This window comes from Colobus angolensis, unplaced genomic scaffold (genome assembly GCF_000951035.1).
Source record: "Colobus angolensis palliatus isolate OR3802 unplaced genomic scaffold, Cang.pa_1.0 Scaffold206, whole genome shotgun sequence".
Classification (NCBI taxonomy): domain Eukaryota; kingdom Metazoa; phylum Chordata; class Mammalia; order Primates; family Cercopithecidae; genus Colobus; species Colobus angolensis.
Window position 1 is genome coordinate 2,257,283 of NW_012115222.1, and position 21,439 is coordinate 2,278,721.

Sequence of the window (21,439 nt, forward strand, 5' to 3'; positions counted from 1 at the left end):
TGCAGTGAGCTGAGATCACACCACTGCACTCCAGCCTGGGCAACAGAGCAAGACTCCGTCTCAAAAAAAAGAAAAAAATTAAGATTTTAAGCCTTAACTTAATCACCAGTTTCATAATATCACCTGACTTACAAGATTTAATGAACAAAATGAGAGTTTTAAGTTGAAAATCTCTCCCTATTGTATCATACTTTCAACAACTTAAGAAAAAAAGTTAACTTCTGATTCCTTCTGTAAGTCTATCAGAAGATCTGAAATGAATGCCATCTAGAAGAATGATCAAAATCTGCTTGGTTCTATACATTCAGGGTAATTTTCCTCTTTCCTGCTGGTTAATATGGGACAATAATGATAAAGGAAGCAGAACGCATCATCCTAATGAAAAGCTTAGTACAGGCTCTGCTTTCAAAGAGAAGCACTGGTTTGTAGCTGGTGTTTTTCACTTATTTTCAAGATGCTATCTTGTTAGTATCTACCCAAATAGGAAACAGACCACTCAGTAGTGTAAAGGATTCTTTTAAATGTATCACCCCTTCAACAAACAGTCACAGGGCCCTCTGGAAGGCTGACCACGACCCATGCCCCGAAGTCCTCATGCATCCTCAGCCTTTCATCTCTGGAGTCTCCTTGTTTCCTCTGGTTGCTCTCCGGGAGCCAGCTCCTGGCACATCTGCACTAGTCCAAGCCAAAAGTCTTAGTTTGCGTTGCTCCAGAAGTGGACTCCGAGACAAGGATTCTAGGGTAAATAGCTTCTTTGGTAGGTAACGGAAATACCAGTAGGAGAGTTGGGGAGAGAGACAGAGAAATGAAAGCAGCCCAAAGGGGGTACTGTCAAGCACTGTGGCCAACTGGAGCTTAGCTTTCTGGGGAAATGACCTGGGACCCAGCGTAGAATACACAGCTCAGCTCAGGGGTAGAGGGCTGGAGCATTTATAGTGAGTATTTCAACCAAATCTTATCAGCTGAAGGCTGCTTGCTACAGGCATTAATTCTCTGGCACTTCCAGTCTGCCACAGACAAAGGCAAAGTGGGATTTGGAGGCCAGTGAAAACTCTCAGTCAAAGAGGTTCAGGTAATGTCAGCTGGAAGTCAGACTGGCAACTGTAAGGTAGGTCCAGAGGGCCAGGGGATGGGGCAGACATCCACCGCATCTGCTCCACTATGGCTGTCTCTAGGCACGCTCTCTCCCTATCACCACCAACTCAGGGAAGCTATTTGCTTGTCTTGGAGTGGGGAGAACTCTACTCTCTCCACTCTACTTTTCTCAAAAATTTTGTGGAGTTCTTAAATTCTCTAAGTTATTCTGTAGAACCAAGTTTTGGGTTGGGAGCGGTGGCTCATGCCAGTAATCCCAGCACTTTGGGAGGCAGAGGCAGGCAGGTTACCTAAGGTCAGTAGTTCGAGACCAGACTGTCCAACATGGTGAAACCCCGTCTTCACTAAAAATACAAAAATTAGCCAGGCGTGGTGGTGCATGCCAGCCTGGGCAACAAGAATGAAACCCCATCTAAAAAACAAAACAAAACAAAAAAACCCCTAAGTTTTGGAAACACCAAAGCCAGAAACATACAGGCCTCTTTGACTCTGTATTCTACCACATTGTCACATAAGAAAATGGATGCAGAGCAAGCAGTCTGCACAAATGGATAAAAACAAAAGGTGGAAATCACGGAAGATTTATCTCAGAACTTTATCCTTTCCTAGAATCCACTGTTGTTACTACCAACACGACCATTAGCTATTTCATCACTGTGAGCACATCAGAAAACATTATTATGAAAACACTCATGAATACTAATATTAGCAAGTGTCAACCACTATGGTCAAAAAAAATAATATGCAGTCTTTGACATTAGGAGCTCGTAATTCAAAATCGCTTTTATTAAAATCCGTCAGAGTATTTCTCTTCCAGCTATGATGGAATGACTTGCAGTAGACTAAAGCTTCAGCTGAAAACAAGTAGAAAAACTGGAGGAAAAAACACGATAAGCTTGTTTGAAGGCATTGGAGAGATGCTGGAATAGATGCCAGGACTTTAGGGGCCAAACTCCTAGAGAAAAGGGAAGTTCATTGAGGAGAACTCAGTCATTTTTATTCTGCTCATCCTCTTAGGACATTTGCTGATTCCTGATCCAAACACAGTAAGGTTAAACTGGGCAAAAAAAGAAGAAAGGATGCCAAGAATCAGATAAGTCTGAAGAACTTTTAATAATCCCGAATAGGAGTGGAAAGGCAAACAGGAACTTAGGGTTGCCAAGGCAGTCAAGACTTGAAGGGCCAAGCATTCAAAGAGAAGTGAAGTTCAGAAAAGTGGGCCTAATATGCCACCCTCGTTTCTGCATTGAGACATTTGGTGATTCTTAATTTTTGCAATGCAAAAGGCTCGGAAATCTCTGACAAAACAGCTGGAAAATAAAACAGAAGTTTTAGTGTCCTTACGTAGCTGGGGAGACAAAAATTGGAGTCTAGTGTTTCCAAGCTCTAGTAAACACCCTAGATCTCCATTTAGAGTCTGCGGTATATAGTAAATATAGGTTTGAATGAGAGATAGATTCAGTCTTACGAAGGCTACAACAGAGCTTTGAACCAGGGATTTAAGTAAACTGCCCATATTCGAGCTGTCTAGCAGAGAATAGGATTAATCCTCTCTGAAGGAAGATAAATCATCCTCAGACTTTTCAATTTTTGTGTATAATATTTGCCATTTAATTGAAGTATCAGGTATATATGACACAAAGTTAACAGAAACAGGCAGTAAAAATAGATCCAAAAATGATCCAGATATTTCAGTTATTAGACAAAGGTATTCATATATCCTTTTTTGAAAGAAGATGACAAGATAAAAGATTTCTTTTTTGTTGTTTTTTGAGATGGAGTCTCGCTCTGTCATCAGGCTGCAGTGTAGTGATGTAATCTCGGCTCACTGCAACCTCCGCCTCCCAGGTTCAAGCGATTCTCCTGCCTTAGCCTCCCAAGTAGCAGGGATTACAGGTGTGCACCACCATGCCTGCTAATTTTGTAGTTTTAGTACAGACGGGGTTTAGCCATGTTGACCATACTGGTGAGTTGTATTTCAACATACTAGTTAAAATCGTAGCCTAATTACCTGAAACAAAAAAAACCAACCCCAAACACATCTTAATATCTACAGAAGAAAAATGAACAAACAAAAAAGAGATCTAAAATTAAAATGCTTATCCTAATAGTTTTTCATAACAGTGATTCATTTATTTTTTCTTTTTCTTTTTTTTTTTGAGACAGGGTCTCATTCTGTCATCTAGGCTGGAGTGCAATGGCACAATCATAGCTCACTGTAACCTCCACCTCCAGGGCTCAGGCAATCCTCCTGCCTCAGCCTCGCAAGTAGCTGGAATTACACGCATATGCCACCATGCCTGGCTAATTTTTGTATTTTTTGCAAACATAGGATTTCACCATGTAGCCCAGACTGCTTTTGAACTCCTGAGCTCAAGCAATCTGCCCACCTCGGAATCCCAATCCTTTCCTCTTTTGTTGTTTTGAGAATTAAATAAAGCTTTGAACGGTGTGTAGCACATAGCGAATGCTCACTAAGTTAACTACTATTGATATTATTGTTATTAAATTAGAATAGTGGCATCATATCTAGGTCACAGTCTTAAGAGCTGCTGCTGTAAGTTATAAATAAAAGTTGCTATTAATGAAAGAAGAATAAAATAAAGTTAGCATTTTGCATCCATACATATTTTACTCATGGTATATAGAATCTGCTAATTACCTGAGGAAATTTTAAATCTTTCCATTTTTTAAGAAAGAAAGGCCGGGCGCAGTGGCTCACGCCTGTAATCCCAGCACTTTGGAAGGCCGAGGCGGGCGGATCACAAGGTCAGGAGATCGAGACCACGGTGAAACCCTGTCTCTACTAAAAATACAAAAAATTAGCCAGGCACGGTGGCGGGCGCCTGTAGTCCCAGCTACTCAGGAGGCTGAGGCAGGACAATGGCGTGAACCCGGGAGGCAGAGGACAGAGCGAGACTACGTCTCAAAAAAACAAAAAAAGAAAGAAAAGGGGCACCACCACACCTGGCGAATTTTTGTACTTTTTGCAGAGATATGGTTTTACCGTGATGCCCAGACTGGTCTTGAACTCCTGGGCTCCAGTGATCTGCCCACCATGGAATCCCAAAGTGTTGGGATTACAGGCATGAGCCACTGCGCCAGGCCTCATCTCAAACTTAAAGAATCAATGGGTCTAAAAAGTGACATCAAGTCAAAAGATGTGAAGAAAACATCTAGCACTTTATAGAAATAATATATAATTTTATACACATGACAAATAATGTTTTTATTTTAAAAAGTTTAAATGACCACAATGATGAAAAACTGGAGGAGGCTTTATGACAATTTCCAATGTGTTTCCTGGATGTGAACAAGAGAATGAAATTTTATGTTTTACTGAATTCCTAGCAACAAATCACATGTTGGTTACTTAAGAGAAAAATAATTTCTCCCTCCAAAACTGGCTTTGTACTCATGGTAAATCTCAACAGAATCATTTAGGTAAAGGAAAAAAGCAAGTAAATATATTAAAGCAACTGAAAATATTTTAGCTGTGTACGCAGGAAGAAGCTATATTCTTCTAGTTGCTGTATTTGAAATATCCCTGAACAAAGTGCTGACACTTTGTAGGGTGAAATAAACCTTTGACTGGATAGAGTGGATAAATTTGAGTGAACAGATTATTTCCATCTGCGAATTCTCTACTTTTTGTCCTCCACCTTTGATTCTCATCGGTAGGAGTAAAGTATTAACTATGTCTAAGAATGTTGTATCTCTCAAATATACTTTGAAATCCTATTTCTATGTTTTACTGTACAACATGAAAAACAGAGGGTATACAATGGCTAAGTCACCCTAGAAGCCTCATGAAAGCATTTTTGGAGAGAAAACTGCATTAAATGTATTTTTACCACTCATTCTGCTATCCTTATCATTGGGATATATTGTTGGGGTTCCCAAACACCAGTGACACTTCTGTTTTGCCTGCCTCTTCAAAGCTGGGCCTGGTACTTCTGATTGATTTTCATGGGATCAATTTGACAAAAGTATCCTGGAGGAATCTGAAAGGCTTAGAATAAAATACATATTCTTGTTCATACTTTTTATTCTCTTGCTTCTGCAGCTAGTTGCATGGTGATGAAGAGTAACTAAAAACATTTCGAGCTTTTGATGTAAGTCCAATATTTATATTTTAAGTTTTGTTAGGGCAAAACCAAGAGTTTACTTATCTATAATTCCCATTACATATCTTATTTGTTATTAATTATAAAACTGAAATGCACTGTGTTTAGGATTCAGTTATCTAATACTATCAAGTATGCTGGTTTAAAAATATATTTTTTTCTTCTCCAGTATTTTTGACTTGCATGTCATCAGAGACTTCTGAAGGTTCTGAAGGGGGCTATCTGGGGGTTCCTGCCCATTAAAAAAAAAGTTTTGTTAATATATGATTTACACATCATAGAATACATCACTTTAAAGTGTACGATTTAATAGTTTTTAGCATATTTACTGATGTGTTCATCCATCACTACAGGTGATTTTAGAACATTGTTATCACCTCAAAAATAACTTTTAGCTCCCACCCCATTCTCCCACCACCCCCATCCTCTCTGTCCTAACACGAATCTACTTTGTCTCAACAGACTTGCCGATTCTGGAGATTTCACATGGATGGAATCATATACCATATGGTGTTTTGTGACTGGCTTCTTTCCCTTAGCGTAGTCTTTCCAAGGTTTATCCATGTTTTAGTATGTACTCTTTTTATAGTGAATATTATTCCATTGTATAGAAATATCTCTGTCGGCTTTTCAAAGATCATTTTGCACAGTGGGGCCATTGTAAAATGTTTCACTTACCAACACACACACGTCCATCCATGCCCACAGCCAGGCCTGGGGGACAGTCACAGCGGAAGGACCCTTCATTGTTGATGCAGTGCCCATTCATGCAGATTCCTGGGGTCTGGCATTCATCAACATCTGCGCAGTGGGTGACAGAAGTCAAGTAGTTACTGGGTAAATATAACTTTATTACAGAGTTTACTTGCTGCCACTGCTCAATACTACCAACCTTTTGTTTGTAACTTTATAATTTGTGAAGAACAAATAAGTGTGGTAACAGATATTATATGCAAATCCTTTCAACATATTTCAGAAAGATAGTAAAAGTTGCTTTACTTTACCCATTGAGGAAAAAAAAGCTTCACAATCTTCTTTTTCATTATTTATTTGGTGATCCCATTTCATGTTAAATAATTTAAATTAGTTAAGTAAAACAAATTCTTTAAAAATTAAGGTAAATTTCTGTAATTTTTTTTTCACACACAGACACTTTAACTAGAAGTAGATCCTATGCTGATATTCATTTGGTCATTTCATAATAACAAAATAACTTGAGGTATATCTTCTAATTTTCAATCCCCTTGAATTTATCAAATGTAACCCAGCATTAAATGACTTCCCCAAAAGATGAAGGAGACTTCAAACACAGAGCTGCCAACTCAGGAATACCGAAAATCTTCACAACATTTGTAATTAAATAATTAACAAGAACTAATTTCCAGAAAGCAGAAACTGGTGAGGTCAAAGTCATCTTTAGATGTATATTGAAGTTTCTTTAAAAAGGCTGAAATAAAGTCACACACTGTAACATAATTCTACACACTGCAGCATAATGGCAATTTTCTATCTTGTGTTAAATCCAAATCAGCTAACCCTGAGACGACATCCCAGTCATGAGTTCAACCATCAGAACTACAGTACTCCTCCTTGGACAGTCAAAAATCTATTTGTTATTCAGAAACATAAGAATTCAGTCTCAATTTTTTAATCTCTAATGTCCCTAGAATTTCATTGTAATTCATTGAAATTATAGGAATTGAGCATGATCCTTACCTGGTACTTAGATTAAGTTTGTGCAATTGAAGGCAAAACATCATTTATGGAGTTAATTTTGTCTTAAAGAAGGAAACAAAGAAAAACAAAAATTTGGCCAAGTGCGATGGCTCATGCCTGTAATCCCAGAACTTTGGGAGGCTGAGGCAGGAGGACTGCTTGAGCCCATGAGTTTGAGACCAACCTGAGCAACATAGTGAGACTTCATTTCTACAAAAAATAAAACAAAATTAGCTGGGCATGGGAACACATGTCTGTAGTCTCAGCTACCCGGAAGGCTGACGTGGGAGGATGCTTGAGCCCAGGAGTCAAAGGTGCAGTGAGCTGAGATCGTGCCACTACACTCCAGCCTAGGTGACAGAGCAAAAGCCTGTCTCAAAAATAAATAAATTTAAAAAAGAAAAAGAAAAATTTGCTTCTAAGTAGAAGCTGCAAAATGTATTCACTTTATTAAATTCCAATTGTAAGTACAAACATAATAAGGTCTCATTTATTTCCAAGAGGCATATCTTTAGCTTATTAAGGTTATCACTAGAGGTTGGTCTTCAAAATGGCTTCATAAACAAAATAATTAATTGCAATATTAAGATTATGTCTTCACTAAATCAATGTGAGATTTTTAGATAATGATACGGTTACAAATGATCTGTATATTAGCTTTATGGAAAAGATGTAATGCTAAACCCATAATGAATGACAGTGGAAAATCTAGTTCTGAGAATGCATACAAAACAAAAACCTTTCAAGATTTTTTCTTCTTCTTTTTTATTCAGCCAAGCAGTTGAGAGAAATTATTTCTACACTGTTTTCCACAAGACTTGCTAAAACCAATCTGTCAGTCCCTTAATTTTTCCTATACCATTATTATTTTTGTTAAGATATTACTGTTCCCTAGACTACCATGTATGTTTTTCTAGAAAGCTTTAGACACCTGCCTTATTGAATTAGCAAGAAATGTGAATAATATGAAAGCCACATGAGGAAGCTGAAGTTAATTCTTCCATGGTTCATTCAAATAAAAAAGGTGGTTTCCATCATGGTCACTTTCCTATCTGAAAGCCACACATACCGGTACAGTAACGTCCATTTGGAGCCAAGACAAATCCTGGTTTGCAGATGCACTTGAAGCTGCCATCTTCATTGATGCACATTCCATTCAAACACATGTTGGTAGTTGTACATTCATCATGATCTGCGGAAGAGGAGAGAGTGACTTTGAACACTGGCCTTGAGGGAACTAATTCCTTCTTCTTCCACAAACAACCCCCAGTCAAATTCCACTACATAAATGAGCCATGTGCTCATGGTTTTTAGTTTTCTTAAAAAAAGAACGCCAACTGAATGAGAGAAAATAGTGTGGAGAGTGGAAAGGACCTTCAGTATACGGATATAAAGGACAAGAATTAAATAAATTTTGTGCTTAGGTCCTGTTAAAACCACAAAAACCAGGAGTAGTGTGTTACTTTGTGTACCAAAAAGATAATATAATTTAGTGTTTATTTTATAAGAAAATAAGGCAATGGCAGACCTCACTGCAAATGGAATGATTTGGACTTTCATCAGTAGATGAATACGATGTGTTGTTTTATAAGCAATATTTCTGTAGTGTATTGGTATCCATTGCACTGCTAGACATCACAGGCCACAATTTTAGAAATTTGTGTACTGCATATGTCAAGCATTTTTATATTCCTCTAGTTAGTGGAGGATGAGAAGACCTTTTCTATTTTGTCAGTGTTGTAACCCCAATACCTGAAATAGAGTAGGGACTAGTAATCGTCTAAACTTATGAAGAACAACTGCTACTTACAATTTAACATGTAACACACAGGAAATTTTCAGAAGCAGTAAATTATTCATTGTTATAACATTTCTCTCCTGACCCTGTTCTCCCCGCCCCCACCAAAAAAACCTGTCCTTTTGCTTTAACAGTCTTATATTAAATGCATTTACATTTTACCTAAGTTACCTGAAGATCTCACATACGTGGTGTGTGAGCTTTCATGGAAATAGTATATTGTTCTAAATAAAAATGTATATCCTTTTAAAATCTTTTGCAAGGGAGCAGGCAATTTCCATACCAACACAGTTTTTTCCATCTGTAGTTAATTCAAAGCCGGCATTGCAAATGCACTGGAAACTTCCATCTGTGTTCACGCATCGACCGTTTTTACAAAGAACCCCATTCTGGATGCACTCATCAATATCTAGGAAGATTGAGAATGGCCAAACATTATTCTTTTACAATACTTATAGATAAACACAGTAAGATAAGAAATGGAATTTTAAATATTCAAAATCATGTTGCTTCTTTAGCAAAATTTCTGTCTCTCAGCAGTATTTTTTTTTTTTTTAATTTTTTTGGATAGGTAGGTGCAAGCAATTTTACAGCTCTTACAGTAGCTGAAGAGAGAAAGGAAAAAAAAAAAAAAAGAGGGTCTCCAGTAAGCCTAATAAAGGGTGGGCAAGACAACTGGAATTACTGGTTGCGGCTGTTTTTGACATAGTGGATGAAGGCCTTAAAAGTCAGAACAAGATGTTGGATAAGTGTAAAGTAACTACAGAATTTCTAGATTAAGAGTAATACAATGAAAACTGCTGGAAAGTTGATTCAAGCAACTACCTGTGGATGAATAGGAAATGAAAAAGAAGACAGGCAGTCATCTGGTAAAAGAATTCTGAGATGAATCAGCAATGAGGTAGCGCGTTTGGACCAGGGTGGTGGGTGTAGCACTGAAGCTATGAATAAAGACCAGGCATGACTTGGTGTTGGACTATGTGTGGGATTCAAAGAAAACAGTAGTTGAAAATGACTATAAATCTTAAACTCAGTTAATCAGAGAAGGTTACTGATGTTACTTGGAGAAAGGAAGCTCTGATCTAAGGAAGGAAGATAAACTGAATTTTTGTGAAGCCAGATACCATGTTGCCTGGGTTACATATGCAAACAGTGTTTATGTTTAAAAGGAGAATCTCTGAGGGTACTATAAATAAATCTGTAATAATGTAACAACATTTATTTTATTCCATGTTTTAATAAATTTGCTTTTAACCTCAACAGCCTTGGTCACTATATTTCATGGAACATTTTCATATGTGAAAGCAAACTGCCTTACCAATGCATGCTTGCTTGGTAGGAGTCCTCTGGAATCCAGCATGACATTTACAATAATAGGAACCAGGTGTGTTAACACAATCTCCATTAGTGCAGGGATTTGATGTGCATTCATCAACATCTGTGAGCAGCAAAAGAAACCATTATAGACTTCACTCCATTTGTAGAAAGGTTTGTTTAAAGTACATTTAGCCCTCTAAAATTTGAGAGAAGGCCAGTCAGTGGTAATAGTCTAAATAGCAAAGTATTTATAAATGAATGAAAATTCCTTTCTTCAAATATACTCAGAGGCCAGTCTAAAGATTTACAAAAATATCACCTTTTAGAGAGTACCATGGGAATTTGCTTTAATCAAGAATTAAAGATTTTTCAGTTGGAATAATGGCCAATGATTAAAAGGATGGGCCCTGAAAAGAGAAACAGGCTATAATGCTTATTGCTTACACCAATGTGGGCAAGTTAATAACCTCTCTAAGGCCTAGCAAAGTGTCAGAAGAACAATGAAAGGATTCTGAAGATACATATTTATGTTACATGTTGTCACTGCTATTAGTTTTAAAGAAAGAGATTGATGGATTATGGAATGTCTTTGGTATAACTTTTTTTTGGTGAACTCATCTATGAATAAAACTATATATATACACTAAAGCTTGGATAATATTTTGAAGTAAAAAAACAAGAGGGGGTAGAAAATGAAAACATTAACACAAAGCCTATTTTTTTTTTAGCAGTTTCAGTTTTCTTCAGGATTCTAAAATTGGCACAGCGATTTGTTGCATAAAATGAAGTTTTATGCAACTACTAGTCGTGACCAAAAAGTGAGAAAGTCATGCTTTCCATTCAAGGTCTCCTAAAGCCTAATTAAATGCAAACCCATTGCAGAATTCAGGGGCTGAAAAACCAAATGACAGACTAACAGTTTGGATTAGTTAAATCCCAGAGAAATCACGTGTGCCAGTATAAGAAGTTTAATTCGTCAGCAATGCCCACTAAATATTATTTTCAATCCTTGCAAATTAAAAGCCTGGCTAGTTGGTGAGGGTATAATGATTTGTCATTTCATATATGTGTAGAAGCCATGAACATATACAATTTCAGCTAAATTGGAGAACAATAAAATCAGTTCACAGGTTTACCATTTTAATAAGCAGATTCCTACTTTCACAGATGTTCTTAAAAGAGGAACTGTACTGTATCAAACCCACCAACTTCATTTATGTAAACACTCAGACTGAACGCAATTAAGCCCTTTCTGGTAAAGGAAATAAACTTCATAGCAAATAAAATAAAAACAACAAAGAATAACAAGACTAAATCCTTTTCCATCCATCCAAGGACCCCTTCAGTCCAAAAAGACTCACTTACATTTAAAGTTTTGGTTGATACCATCAATTCTACTGAGCCAAAGGAATGAAGCAAAATGAGAAAAGAGAGAGAGCATTAGCAAGCATATCAAGTATAATAAATAGACTTTCCAATACGAAATACCACCTTCAGTTAGCAGTGTTGAAGATCACTTCAATTTTGTGTTACACAATTGAAACGCAACAATTAAAAACGTGTTGTAGTTGTTATCTTTACAGAAGCCTCAACATAAAGCTCTGTTTGAAGAACATGAGAAACCACGCATCCACTCCCCTCTCTTTAGATAGTTTCAGGAAAGTCACGTCACTTTGCAGGACTGTTTTCTCCCCTGGAGAGTCTGCTCCTAAGGCTCCTTGTTACTATGGCAGCTCTGCCAGCTATTTTGCCATTACAGCCATAATTCATTTCTGTCTACTAAGCCCCTTAGGGACTCATCAAGAGTCTAGTGCACAGAGAAGATGTAATCATTCACTTAATTTTGGTGAAAACAATCACCAAAAAAACAATTAGTGACTTTACAATTCCATATGACTTTAAAACCCATTTGTTGTTTTTTGTTTGTTTTCTGGGATTTTCAGTTCTAGACTAATCACAAATGACCACTGCCAACTTGTGAAATGAACATTTCATGTCTCCTCTTTATTCTGAGTCTCACAGTCCTGGACCTCCAACTGATCATGTTCGTTTTGTCTTGTTTACAGGAACAGAAAGTACTTAAATACTACGGTCTGTACATTTTGACTTCTTACTATGTTTTCACTGGGGGGATGCGTATTTTTAAACAAAATTCATGGGATTTAACCTCCTAAAATAAATTTTTAAATTATGGAGAATGTTGATTATCAAAATTGTTAATTTCTCAAATACACTATATGGTTAAGAAATATTTTCCCCTGAAAAATACTTTATATGCCAACTTAGAAAAGGCTTTTATATATATATAAAACCTCATATATATATATATATATATAAAACCTCCCAAGCACTTGTTGAATCCTTTCTTCTGTAGTCCTACATCATTATTGTCATAATTTCTTGCCTAGACTTATATAAATATATATATATATATATTTGCAAGGGCTCGAGGATTACCTGTAGTCCAATAGAAATTTAAATTATTTTTTACTATTACAAAATAGAGTGACCTGAATTAAAACCATTGCTAACAGCAGTTTGACTTATACAGATACTAGGAGAGTTATAAATTTTAATTTTAAAGTAGAATTCTCAAGAAAAAGAGAGAAAAACATAATGGGGAAATACAACTGTTTTCAGGCAGCAGGAGCAATTCTCATAACAGCAAAATAGACCCAATTCTATTTTCTTTGTCATTGATCCCTTAATAAATCTACTGCCTTTCAAGTTATACTGCTTCATTAGGTATCTCATAAAAGTTCCCAAATAGCAATGGCAGTTTGTTATTCCTCAAAACATTAGCACAGCTGACATAGCTACTAGTGTTATCTTGGGCTCTTATAATTTAAAGTGTTAGTTAATTAATATCCTCTTCACTTTTTCTGATGTGTTGTTTACAAATTGAATTTGTTGTTTATAAATTCAAAGTGATCAAAAATTGACATTAGAGTATAGGATTAAAAATATTAAAACTCATTTTCTGAAAATGTGCTCCATTACTAAGTTATGTTTCTATGAATTACAGTAGTCAGAAAGACAAGCCTGCTGCTGGGGCTTTAACTTTGCAGGGCTAAATGATGAGCTATATCTATCACTTAAAGAAACTTCAGGTGGTATCAGCTAAGCTAGGTAGGCTGCATATGGTTATATAGTGTACAACCATAGAGCATACCATTCATATAGATTCTTTGAATGATACCCTCTAGGTTTGTGCAGTCAAAATTTGAGCTAAGCCTAATTTAATAACTCTGACCTTGTAGCCCTGTACCTAGTTGAAAATGATTGTTTTTTCCAAAACATCGTATTTGGCCCACATTTTCTTTTATAATCATAGTGTACTTAGACATTTTTGGCAAAATAATGATACTAACTCTCTCTATACCTGGCCTCTCATCTATATTGTTCAATGGAAGACCTGAACTCAAATCTGTTATTTAGGGTTAAGCTAGTTAATGAAACATATGTATGTTAATATTATGAATAAATAAAATAACCTCAAAATGACTCAATTATCATCCTAAAACCACTCTTCAAAGTTAATAAAACCCCCTTAATTACCAAATCAAACAGATTTTTTTTTCCTCACTGCCTCTGATTTTTCTACTGCATTTAACACCTGACACTACTTTTCTCTTGAAAGTGTGCCTTTCCTTAACTTCAGGAATATAATTCTCTCTTTTGCTGTCTCTCTAACACTGTGAGCTAGAACAAGGTGCGTCTGAGCTGAGCTAGACTAAGGGCCTTCAATGTGGCTGTTTCATAGGATTCCAGCTGTAGTATTCCTGTTATCTTTACACTCGTCCTGTTGTTCAGCCTGGGACACAGTATTCACCCTCATGGCTCTAAGGGCCACCTGTGTGTTGCTGACTCCTAAATCTGTAACTCTACCCCAGACATTCCTCTTAGCATTAGAGCTCTATAATTAAATTACCCAAGACACCTAAAACTCAGCATGTCCAAGAAAGACTCAACAACTATTTTCTCCCAATCTGCACCTTCCTATACATGTTAACAACACCACTCTATGTCCAGTTTTGCTCAGCCAGAAACTTGTGTATCATTGTAGTTTTCTACTCTTTGACTCCCCACAACTAATCTGTCATCAGATTCCACTGATTAAACTCCCAAGCACTTGTTGAATCCTTTCTTCTGTAGTCCTACATCATTATTGTCATAATTTCTTGCCTAGACTTATATAAAAATTTACCAGCTGGCGTTTTTGTTCCTATTTTTTTCATTCCACAATCTTTGCACTAAGAAAATAGGGGACACTTCTATTCCCAGCCAAGACAGATTTATCCTCCTTCCTCAAATACACAAACAAATGGACAAAGTATAAGAAATCATGATTTTCAAGAAACTTGACATCAGTCAACAAAGAATATAGATTCCTAAGAGATGGAAAACAAATACAGTGAGTATCATGACTATTTCAGCTTATGGCTTTTAGGAGGGTTTTCAGATCATAGTGCAGACAGGGAGAACCCGGGCAGGATGCAGCAAGTCCCTAAGTGGGTGAGTCCGAGCTGAGAGTCCAGAAACAGACCCAATATATAGGAGCAACTGATTTTCAACAAGGTGCAAAGGCAATTCAATAGAGAGAATACAGTCTTTTCAACAAAGGGTGATGGTTATTAATATACTACAAAAAACAAACTTCATACAATATTAAAAAACTAATTCAAAATGGATCATAGGCCTAAAGCTAGATAACTTCTAGAAGCAAACACTGAAGAAAACCCTTGTGACCTTAGATTTGGCAAAGATTTCCTAGACACAACATCAAAAGCATGATCCATAAAACAACAAATTTAATAAATAAAGCTTTGTCAGAGTTACAAATTTCAGCACTTCAAAAGGTATGTTACAAGAAGAAAAGGCAAGCCACAGGCTAGGAGAAAACATGTGTAAATCATATATTTGATGAAGACTTATATCCAGAATAAACAAAGAACCCTCCAAACTCAATAAGAAAATAATTTTAAAATGGACCAAGATTTGAACTGACCCTTTACCAAAGAAGTGTCAGATCAAATAAACACATGAAAAGATGGTCAACATCTTTTTATGTGACTCATTAGAGAATGTAAATTAAAACCACAATAAGAAACCCCTGCATACCTATTTTTAAGGGCTAAAATGGAAAAACCTGACTATACGAAGAGCTGGCTTGGTTATGGAGTAACTGATACTCTCATACACTGCTGCTAGAAATGTAAAATAGTATATTTTGGCAGTTTTGTAAGTTAATTAAATATATTCCTCTCACATAATCCAGCCACTCCACGCCTAGGTATATACCAAAACTAAAATGCTTATACAAACAATTGTACGTGAATGTTCATAAGAGCTTTATTTGTAATAGCTAGAAACTGGAAACAAAGTAAGTGCCCATCAACATGGGAATATATAAATAAACTGTGCTATATCCATACAACAAAATATTATTCCACAAAAAAAAAGAAATAAATGATTTATTCCCATGATAACACAGATGAATCAATATACAGAATAAGTATGCTGAGTAAAAGAAACCAGACAAAAGGCATATATATAACAGTATGATTTCACTTATATAAAATTCTACACAACGCAAACTAATGTACAGTGACTGATCACAGATTGCCTGGGGACAGGATGGGGGCTGGGGATGGAGGAAAGGAGGAGCAAGATGGAGAGATTCCAATGGGCCAAAGTAAGCCTTATGAGGCTGATGGATATGTTCATTATCTGATTGTGGTCATGATTTTATTGGTATACACACATCAAAACTTACCAAGTTATATGCTTCAAATATATACATATGGAGCATGTATTATTACATGGGTGATGAAATAATCTTTACATGAAAAATCTTTACATATGTATATATGTCAATTAAACCACAATAAAGCTAGTTTAAAAATCTGCACAACACATCCATCATGATTAACCAAGAAAAAGATACGGCCTTGTCTTCTTGGGCTTGCAGACATTTAGGAGTCATGAAAACCTACGATATAAGGTATTGTTTGAGGAACTCTGTGGCCATTTTACGGCATACCTTTAAGAGCTTCATTTTCTTCCTTGTCTTTTAGAAATAAGTGCTTAGAATCCCTCTATTCTTCAACACAGGGTGCATGGGCTGGGAAAACTTGAGAAAACATTCAAGTGGCACCTGGGGACCAAAAATCTACTTGGAAAAACCAAGGCTCTAGATGAAATTATAGTTGGATTTTTTGACATGGATCCAAAGCTGGGAGTATTAATCCCAGCTTTGACTAGTATTAATCCCAACTTTGACATGACCAAACATGGAGTACATCTTAGGATCAGGCCCAGCTTCTTTAAGACTTCAAACTAAGCAAGCCTAGCCAGTACACACAGCTGTCATCTTCAAAACTTTTACAACTCCATATGATATGGGTTCTTTGGCTTTCCCTCAGTTGTCTCAGAACTCAGCCAGGGAGAAAGATATGTTTTATATATACACATATATATATTTTTTTCTTTCCAACTTTTATTTTACATTCAGGGAGTACAAGTGCAGGTTTATTACACGGGAAAACTGCATGTCATACGGGTTTGCTGTAAAGATTATTTCAGCACTCATGTAATAAGCCTAGTGCCTGATAAGTTTTTTGATCCTCACCCTCCTCCCACTTTCCACTCTCAAGTAGGCCCCAGTGTCTCTTGTTCCCTTGTGTTCACATGTACTGAATGTTTAGCTCCCACTTACAAATGAGAACATATGGCATTTGGTTTTCTGTTTCTGTGTTAATTCATTTAGAACAACGGCCTCCAACTCCATCCACATTGCTGCAAAGCACATGGTCTCATTCTTTTTTTATGGCTACATAGTATTCCACGGTGTCTATGTACCACATTTTCTTTATTCAGTCCACCACTGACGGACATTTAGGCTGCTTCCAGGTCTTTATATCGTGAATAGTGTTGTGATGAACATATGTGTGCATGTGTCTTTATGGTAGAACATTTTATATTCCTTGGGTATATACCCAGTATTGCTGGGTTGAATGGTAGCTCTGTTTTAAATTCTTTGAGAAATCTCCAAACTGCTTTCCATAGTGGCTGAGCTAATTTACATTCCCACCAGCAGTAGATGAGCATTCCTTTCTTCACAACCTTACCAGCATCTACTTTTTAATAACAGTCATTTTGACTGGTATAATACGGTATCTCATTGCGGTTTTCATTTATATTTCTCTAATGAGAGGTGGTGCTGAGCATTTCATATGCTTTTTGTCTGCACATATGTCTTCTTTTGACAAGTGTCTGCTCATGTCCTTTACCCATTACTTAATGAGGTTTTTTTTTGCTTGTTAATTTAAGTTACTTATAGATTCTGGATATTAGAACACTGTCAGAGGTGTAGTTTGCAAATACTTTCTCCTACTCTGTAGTTTGTTTACTCTGATAGTTTCTTTTGATGTGCAGAAGCTCTTTAATTGGGTCTCATTTGTCAATTTTTGTTTTTGCTGCAATTGCTTTTGGAGTCATTGTCATAAAATCTTTGCCAGAGCCTATGTCCAAAATGGCATTTCCTAGGTTTTCATCTAGAATTTTAATAGTTTTAGGTTTTACATTTAAGTCTTTAATTGATCTTGAGTTAATTTTTGTATATGATGAAACGAAGGGATTCAGTTTGAATCTTCTGCATATACCTAGCCAGCTATTGCAGCACCATTTATTGAATAGGGAGTCCTTTCTTGGTTGCTTTTGTTGACTTTGTCAAAGATCAAATGGTTGGTTGTAGGTATGTGGCTTTATTTCTAGGTTCTCTAACCTGTTCTATTGATCTATATGTCTGTTTTTGTACCAGTAGCATACTGTTTTGGTAGCTGTTGCCTTGTAGTATAGTTTAAAGTCAGGTAGTGTGATGCCTCTAGCTTTGTTCAGGCTGGTTTTTTTTTTTTTTTGGTTCCATATGAATTTTAAAATAGGTTTTTCTAATTCTGTGGAAAATGTTGATAGTTTGATAGGAATAGCTAGAATCTGTAAATTGCTTTGAGCACTATGGTCATTTTAACAATATTGATTCTTCCTATCCATGAGCATGGAATGTTTTTCCATTTGTTTGCATTGTCTCTGATTTCTTTGTCTCCGAAAGAAATCAGAGATAAAATCTCTAATAAAATACACTTATTGATTCGCATATGCTGAACTCACCTTGCATCCTAGGGATAAAGCTTACTTGATTGTGATGAATTAGTTTTTGGATGTGCTGCTGGATTCTGTTTTCTAGTATTTTGTTGAGGACTTTTGCATCTATGTTCATCAAGGATATTGGCCTAAAGTTTTCTCCTTTTTTGTTGTATCTCTGCCAGGTTTTGGTATAAGAATAATTCAGCCTTCATAGAATGAGTTAGGAAAGAGTCCCTCCTCTTCAAGCTTTTGGAATTGTTTCAATAGGAATGATACCAGCTCTTCTTTATACATCTGGTGGAATTTGTCTGTGAATCCTTCTAGTCCTGTGCTTTTTCTGGTTGGCAGGCTTTTTATTACAGATTCAATTTCAAAACTCATTATTGGTCTGTTCAGGGATTCAGTTTCTTCCTGGCTCAATCTTGGGAGATGTTATGCTTCCAGGAATTTATAATTTCTTCTAAGTTTTCTAGTTTGTGTGCACAGAGGTATTTTTAAGATTTTCTAGTTTGTGTGCATAGAGGTGTCTCTGAGAATTTCGGTATTTCTTTGGGGTTGTTGGTAATGTCCCCTTTGTCATTTCAGATTGTGTTTATTTCCATCTTTTCTCTTTTATTCTTTATTAGTCTAGATAGCAGTCTATCAATCTTATTTATTCTCTCAAAGACCCAACTTTAGGTTTTGTTGATGCTTTGAATGTTTTTTCACATCTCAACTTCATTTGGTTCAGCTCTGAATTTGTTTATTTCTTTTCTTTGTTACCTTTGGGGTTGGTTTGCTCTAATCTTTCTAGTTCCTCCAGGTGTGCGGTTAAGTTGTTAATTTAAGATCTTTCTAACTTTTTGATGTGGGATTTTAGTGCTATAAACTTCACTCTTAACACCGCTTTAGCTGTGTCCTAGAAAGTCTGTTATGTTGTATCTTTGCTTTTATTAGTTATTAAATATATTATTATGCTGAGATATTTGAGAGTTTGGTTGGTATAATTTCACTTTAATGTACTTAGAATTGTTTATGGCCAAGTGTGTGGTTAATCTAGAGTATATGCTGTATTACAGATGAGAAGAATGTATATTTTGTTGTTGTTGGGTGGACTGTTCTGTAGGTATCTGTTAAGTCCATTTGGCCAAGTGTTGAGTTTAAGTCTCGAATATCTTTGTCAGTTTCCTGCCTTAATGATCTGTCTAATACTGTCAGTGGGGTGTTAAAGCTTCCCGCTATCATTGTGTTGTTATCTGCATCTCTTTGTAGGTTTCTAAAAACTTGTTTTATGAATCTGGATGCTCCAGTGTTGGCTGCATGTATGTTTAGGATAGGGAAATCTTTTGCTGCATTGAAACTTTATTATTATGTAATGGCCCTCTTTGTCTTTTTTTGATCATTGTTGGTTTAAAGTCTGTTTTGTCTTAAATTAGAATAGCAAAACTCCCACTGTTTTTGTTTTCCATTTGCTTGGTAGCTTTTTCTCCATCCATTCACTTTGAGTCTATGGATGTCACTGCATGGGAGATGGGTCTCTTGAAGACAGCGTATAGTTGAATCTTGTTTCTTTATCTATCTTGCCACTCTGTGCCTTTTCAGTGGGGCATTTAGCCTGCTCATTTTCAATGATAATATTGGTATATGCTGATTTGATCCTACCATTGCGTTTAGCAGGTTGTTATGCAGATTTGATTGTGTAGTTGCTTTACAGTGTCAATGGTCTATGTACTTAAGTCTGTTTTTCTGGTGGCTGATAACAGTCTTTCATTTCTATGTTTAACACTCCCTCAAGGACCTCTTGGTAAGGCAGGTCTGGTGGCAAATTCCTTCAGCATTTGCTTGTTTGAAAAATATTTTATTTTCCCTTCACATATGAAGCTTGTTTGGCTGAATATAAAATTCTTGGTTGGGATTTTTTTTTTTCTTTAAGAATGCTGAATATAGGCACCAAACTCTTCTGGCTTGTAGGGTTCCTGTTATCCCGATGGGGTCCCTTTGTAGGTGACCTGCTTCTTCTCTTTAGTTGCCTTTAAAAATTTTTTATTTCTTGCTGACCTTGGAGAATCTGATGATTGTATGTCTTAAGGTTTGTCATCTTGTATAGTATTTCACAGCGGTACTCCAGACTTCCTGAATTTGCATGTTGACTTCTCTAGCAAGGTTGGAGAATTTTTTGTGGGCAGTATCTTCAAATATGTTTTCCAAGTTGCTTGCTCTTTCTCCTCTGTTTCAGGGATGCCAATGAGTTGTAAGTTTGGTTTCTTTACATAATCTCATATTTCTCAGGGGTTTTGTTTAATCTTTTTAATTATTTTTTCTTTATTTTCATCTGACTGAGTTGATTAAAGAACAGTCTTTGAGCTCTGAGATTCTTTCCTCAGCTTGGTCTCTTTTGCTGTTAATACTTCTGATTGTATTATGAAATTCTTGTAGTGAGTTTTTCAGCTCTATCAGATGAGTTTGCTTCCTTCTTAAGAACATGCCAGTGGAGATGGGGTGATGAGGACTATGTGCACGTGTGCCAGCAAAGTAATGGGGGAAGGCTGTGGGCAAGTGCATGCCAGCAAAGTTGTGGGGAGAGGCTGTAGGTGGAACAATGTTGGCAGATGCCCATCTGCTGAAGTTCTCCAATGGTTAGGCAGGGTTTGCTGGCAAAGGAGCTATGGTGGTGACCCCTGGGAAGAGCTCCAGATGGGCATCTAAGGCTGTGCTCCAAGGGGACACAGCCATGCAGGGACACTGGGAGAGACTGGCAAATGGGGGACACTCAGATCAGACTGGCCCTGTCCCATGGGCAAGACTGTTCTGCTCTGTCCAGGTCCAACAGCCAACCAAGGCCAAAGCCCCATGAAAGAGGATAGCAAGCCTTGGGGTATGTGCATCATAGCCACTCTGGTGCCAACCCTCTGGGCTCTGCACAGCTGGAATCCTGTCCCTGCCACCTATCCAAGCGGCTCTCCCTATCAGCTCAAATATCCATGGAGGTTGTGGGATCTCCTGCATGTAAGATTCCAGAGACCCCTGCTAAGAGTGGGCCACAGTGGGCCACTCCTCATCTATTTAACTCACCCTTTCCCCAGGATCTGCTCGGGGTCAGGAAGAGTCCTGGTGCCTGGCATCCCTGTGAAGGCTTCCCAGCTTCCTCCTACTTCAGTCTCGGTCTGTGTACTCCTTCCATACACTCTTAATGCCTTCCTTCTGAAGATCCTCTCGGAGTGTACCAGTCTTCTTAATGGTCTGGTCTGTCAGTAGGAAATGC

The 21,439-nt window shown here is 37.0% G+C and overlaps 1 protein-coding gene across 1 annotated transcript in view; it reads right to left on the bottom strand.

The window, feature by feature from the left end:
• The window catches only part of FBN2 (fibrillin 2), a 276,012-nt gene that overhangs the window by 109,133 nt on the left and 145,440 nt on the right, over positions 1-21,439 (bottom strand). Inside the window, exons 12-15 of the mRNA XM_011942098.1 lie at positions 10,055-10,174; positions 9,020-9,145; positions 8,008-8,130; positions 5,901-6,023 (exon numbers count right to left, since the gene is read on the bottom strand). Of these exons, the coding sequence (XP_011797488.1) occupies positions 5,901-6,023; positions 8,008-8,130; positions 9,020-9,145; positions 10,055-10,174 (492 nt within the window). The remainder of the gene's footprint in view (positions 1-5,900; positions 6,024-8,007; positions 8,131-9,019; positions 9,146-10,054; positions 10,175-21,439) is intronic.